Genomic DNA, 5,524 nt, shown 5'->3' on the forward strand with positions numbered 1-5,524 from the left:
AATAAGTCTGCCGGCCAAAAGGCAGCTATGTTCTCCCTGCAGAAATGTGTTCCGTGGCGTCATCTTGGTTAAACACATAGGAAACGTGCTCTTTAACCATGGGAAGGCATGGTACCTGAAGACCTTGTAGGACCTCCGTGTCGACTTTTTCATTGGCCTTGAAGAAGTACAAGCTTTTAGTTAGGGAGGGAGGGGTATCCGACCTGACTTACACAACAAACTATTAATAGAAATTTATTTGGTGGAAAATGATGCTTAAAGAAAATGATAAAGTTTTTTTCTAAGAATTAAAAAGATTTGTATTTCACATTTTTTGAGCTGAAGAAGTAAATAAATATATAATAAATAATCAAAAAAAATAAATAATATTGAGCAGAAAACTATGAAAATAGACTTATTTGCACAATTGCAGCCTTTAAAAAATAAGACAGGGCAAAATGGTTCTCAAAGTTATTTTCCATAGCTGCAAACTTGTCTTGGAATGTTTCTACATTCTTGACGTGGAACTGAGGCACATTGTTGACTTGGGACATTCGAACACTGTTGTCTTGGAACGCTTCTACATTGTTGACGAGGAACGTTTGAGCACTGTTCACGTGGGACATTGGAGCACTCTTGTCTTGGAACGTTTCTACATTGTTGACGAGGAACAGATCTGCATTCTTGACGCTGAACCTGTCTTGGAACGTTTTGGCATTGCTGTCTGGGTACATTTGAGCACTGTTGACGAGGAACGTTTTGGCAGTTTTGTCTTGGGACATTGCGGCACTCTTGTCTTTGGACTTGACGGGGCACGTTTTGGCAGTTTTGTCTTGGGACATTGCGGCACTCTTGTCTTTGGACTTGACGGGGAACGTTTTGGCAGTTTTGTCTTGGGACATTGCGGCACTCTTGTCTTTGGACTTGACGAGGAACGTTTTGGCAGTTTTGTCTTGGGACATTGCGGCACTCTTGTCTTTGGACTTGTCGAGGAACGTTCTGACATTGTTGACGGGGAACATTATTGCACTCTTGTCTCTGGACTTGCCTTGGAACATTTTGGCATTGTTGGCGGGGAACATTGTTACATTCTTGTCTTTGAACTTGTCTTGGGACATTCTGGCATTGCTCTCTAGGAACATTTTGGCAGTTTTGTCTTGGAACAGTTTGACATTGTTGTCTAGGTACATTTTGGCAGGATTGGCGGGGAACGGAACTACATTCTTGTCTTTGAACTTGACGGGGTACGTTTGAGCACTGTTGACGAGGAATGTTGCTACATTCTTGTCTTGGGACGTTGTTACATTCTTGTCTTGGGACATTGTTACATTCTTGTCTTGAAACTTGGCGGGGTACGTTTTGGCAGGATTGACGAGGAACGTTTCTGCATTCTTGACGTTGAACTTGTCTTGGAACATTGTTACAGACTTGACGAGGAATGGTGTTGCAAACTTGCTCTTCAACACGGCGGGGAACATTTTGACAGGATTGACGAGGTACATTGGAACAGGATTGACGAGGAACATTGGAACACTGTTGACGAGGAACATTGGAACATTGTTGACGGGGAACATTGGAGCATTGTTGACGAGGAATAGATCTGCATTGTGAGCGACATCCACCTCCAGCACCATATGAGGATGATGGAGCTCCATATGCACCACCAGCTGGTGCACCGTAGCTGGATTGATTATCACAAATTTCCTCACAAACTTGTTCATTGACGGTGGAGCATTGTTGTACATTGACTGTGGTACATTGTTGCTCATTGAGAGTGCTACATTGTTGTTCATTGACAGTGGTGCATTGTTGTTCATTGACTGTAGAACATTGTTGTTCATATTTGACCATGTATTGAGTCTCGCACTTTTGTTCTTGAACTGTATTACATTGTTGCTCATTGACAGTATCAGTGATAGTTTCACATTGCTGTTCATTAACAGTGGAGCATTGTTGTTCGTTGACAGTGTCGGTGACAGTATTGCATACTTGTTCGTTGACTGTGGTGCATTGTTGTTCATTGACTGTGGTACATTGTTGTTCATTGACTGTAGTACATTGTTGTTCGTTGACTGTATCAGTGACAGTTTTACATTGTTGTTCGTTGACGGTTGTGCATTGTTCTTCGTTGACAGTTGAGCATTGTTGCTCATTGATGGTAGAACATTGCTGTTCGTTAACGGTGGAGCATTGCTGTTCATTAACGGTATCAGTGACTGTATTGCATACTTGTTCGTTAACAGTAGAGCATTGCTGTTCATTGACAGTGTCAGTGACTGTATTGCATACTTGTTCGTTCACAGTAGAGCATTGTTGTTCATTGACAGTATCGGTAACGGTGTTACACTCCTGTTCAGTGACAGTGGAGCATTGTTGTTCATTGACAGTATCGGTAACGGTGTTACACTCCTGTTCATTGACAGTGGAACATTGTTGTTCATTGACGGTATCGGTAACAATGTTACACTCCTGTTCATTGACAGTGGAACATTGTTGTGCATTGACGGTCTCGGTAACGGTGTTACATTGCTGTTCATTGACAGTGGAACATTTTTGTTCATTGACAGTAGTACATTGTTGTTCATTGACAGTGGAGCATTGTTCTTCATTGACAGTATTGGTGACAGTGTTACACTGCTGTTCGGATGTGGTGCTACATTGTTGATCATTCACAGTACTGCATTGGCGCTCATTGACAGTGGAACATTGGCGCTCATTAACAGTGGAGCAAGATTGTTCGTTAATAGTGGAACATTGTTGTTGGTTGACAGTGGAACACTGCTGTTCATTTACAGTTGAGCAAACTTGTTCGTTAACAGTACGGCAAGATTTTGCAGCAGGTGCAGAGGAAGTGCCGATATTAGATACTCCAGATACGATACCAGAAGAAATGGATGATGAGGAAACAACACTTCCAAAAAAATTGGATGCAGGAGATCCAATAGGGTTTCTTTGTCCTCCTGGACCTCCATATGTAGACAAATCTCTTTCTTTTCGTGCATCTTCTTCACCCTCAGCCTTGGCTTCCGATTTTTCGTGTTTTTCTTCTTTTTCCTCGGATTTAGCTACCTTTTTCTCCTCATCCTTGATGGATTTTCCTAATGAGGATGTGATGAGGGCAAATGCCAATATAAGTATCTATTAAATCATAGAATGAATATTAAATAATGATCATGGATTGGAATAATGATTTAAGAAATAATGTGAAGATCAATGGAAAGCTGTAAGCACCTACCAGAGTTTTCATTTCTACAAATTGGTTGTTGTCCAAGACAAGAGAAGATTTAGAATGATGATGAATCAAGTAAGTGTCTTTGATTTTTATAGGTACTTTCAACTTCACAACAGTCCGATAAAAAAAAAAAAAAAAAAAAGAATAGTAACCCCTTAAAAATACTACTAAATAGGAATTTACCTATCGTAATTTTTTTTATATATTAAGGTGGTTTTGAAGAAGACCCGAAATCAAGGAAAAAGAAAAAAAAGTAATGCGCCAGAAGAAAAGTACGCTTTTTCGTTTCCCCCTCTTCATCATCATAAGGCTATTGACCCATTCTTACGCAGATTCTAGGAATCCCTTTATTACTTTATTATCTACAAAATAAGTTTCTGTCTGTTGTATCGACGTATGTATTGGCCCTGACTTTAAATACACACACACACACTTTATAAACAATTACAAACTTTGACCAACTTTATTTTTACCCCCTTCATATCCTTCAATATACTGGTTTTATAATTAATTATTTGTATTGATATTATAACAACCCAAGAATGTAATGAACAAGGTTAAGGTCACGGACTCGTTTATTGTACACACAGATATTCTTTCTTTAATAAGATTATAATATAATTATTACTAGGTATATAAATAGCTTCATATACAATCTCCCTATCATCAAACAAGCAATCTTCCACATATCCATATAAAAAGTACACGTAATTCCTTCCGGAATATTTATCTATGGACAAACAAGTATGTATCTGCATGAATGGAATTGACCTAACATATTTTTTTATCACAAAATAATAACGAATTTGTTTAGAAATGTCAAAGGAAGGAAGAGGGGGATGGAAATGAAGGTCAAGAATGCTGAAGGTCTTTGGGTCTTACTTATAAATAGGGGGTGAACCCAGTCATATAGGATCACTTTTAATGATTATTTTCTATCTTCCATATTTCATCAATTAGTTCATCAATATAAATCAAAATGAAAAGCGAACTAACTAAGTTATACTAGGGGGAGTCAGTGTTAATTCATTAAAATGAGCACAATTTTTGCGATACAAAAGGATCTTTTAAGCACTCTAGAAAAAAAATATTCCATCCAAAAAAAAAAAATATTCCAGCCAAAACCAACTTAAAAGTAATATCCGAGCAAACTTCCGAGGTTCAGAAACTTAACTTTAAAATACAAACTTCTAAATCCCTTTAAAAATAAAGAAAGCCATAAAAATCATTTTCAAATGGCTATAGAGGTCAAAAAACAATCTTTGAAGACTGAAACTTTACAAACATACTTTTTCATGAAATGCCACAAACAATCGAATTAACAGGTAACCCTAAAAATTGGACAACATGTTTTTAGAAGAAGTTTACCTTTTTTGTGATCTTTGAGCTTTTAAATGACTTTAAAACTGTACTTTATAAACTTAAAAGGTTATATAATTATTGCTTTAAGTATAAAAAGTGCTTTAATGGTCACGGCATTTGCAAGTTTCTTCTTATTACTTTGAAAATAAATTTTAAAAATATGTATTAATGGGTGAAAAAGTAATTTTGGAGGTAGGCTTGGTCGGCTATACATTTTTTTCCACAGTGCATAAAAGATCCTTTTGCATCCGAAAAATTGGCCTATAATTGAATTTGATTTTAACACCCCCCCCCCTCTACTTATAATATTAATCAGTGATTCTCAACCTGTTCATCACTGTAGAACCTCTAGACGTACTTTTTCGATGGGGGGGGGAGGGGGCAATTAAATCCGCCCTAATATTTGGAGAATTTTTAAATGATTTTTATACAATCTTTATAACCTCGTAGAGGTTTAGACAATGCACCAAAGATCAGATAGGCTCCGTGGAACCCCACTTGAAAATCACTGGTTTAAGCCAAAAGAGTAGTGACTTCAATTTTATCAAAACTAATATAGCTTTATACAACACTTAATCATAAATATGCATGTACCAGTAATGTCATAATCACGGATTTTTTAATGGTGGAGGGGGCATGATGAAATTAAATTTTATTGTTAGCTTGATCCCCTTTTGGTTACAGTACTGTATAGAATGTACATTATACGTACTAGCTGAATCGGACAGGTATTTTTTGACGAATAAAAAAAATCTAGTAAATTTAACGTGTATAAATTCAGTTCTCGTATAACTTTATGCCATATACCTACTCTCGGCATTTCTATAAAAAATTGTTTGTAACAAAAACCTTGTCAATGTAGGTAGAGCCTATGCCAATCAAGACTATATACTACTTTAAATTTAGTTGATAATAGAACCCAGTGGAGTGGCACCACTTTTATAGGGGAGA

General features: G+C 37.2%; 1 protein-coding gene across 1 annotated transcript; it reads right to left on the minus strand.

The window, feature by feature from the left end:
- Nucleotides 1-273: 273 nt before the first annotated feature.
- On the minus strand, nucleotides 274-3,316 carry LOC121125685 (uncharacterized). The gene is made up of 2 exons (XM_040720888.2): nucleotides 3,215-3,316; nucleotides 274-3,117 (listed from the first exon to the last, which is right to left on the minus strand). The coding sequence occupies exons 1-2, from the start codon at nucleotides 3,224-3,226 to the stop codon at nucleotides 451-453; spliced, it is 2,679 nt and encodes an 892-aa protein (XP_040576822.1). The 5' UTR covers nucleotides 3,227-3,316; the 3' UTR covers nucleotides 274-450.
- Nucleotides 3,317-5,524: the final 2,208 nt, after the last annotated feature.

Source organism: Lepeophtheirus salmonis, chromosome 1, assembly GCF_016086655.4.
Source record: "Lepeophtheirus salmonis chromosome 1, UVic_Lsal_1.4, whole genome shotgun sequence".
NCBI classification, from domain to species: Eukaryota; Metazoa; Arthropoda; class Copepoda; order Siphonostomatoida; family Caligidae; genus Lepeophtheirus; species Lepeophtheirus salmonis.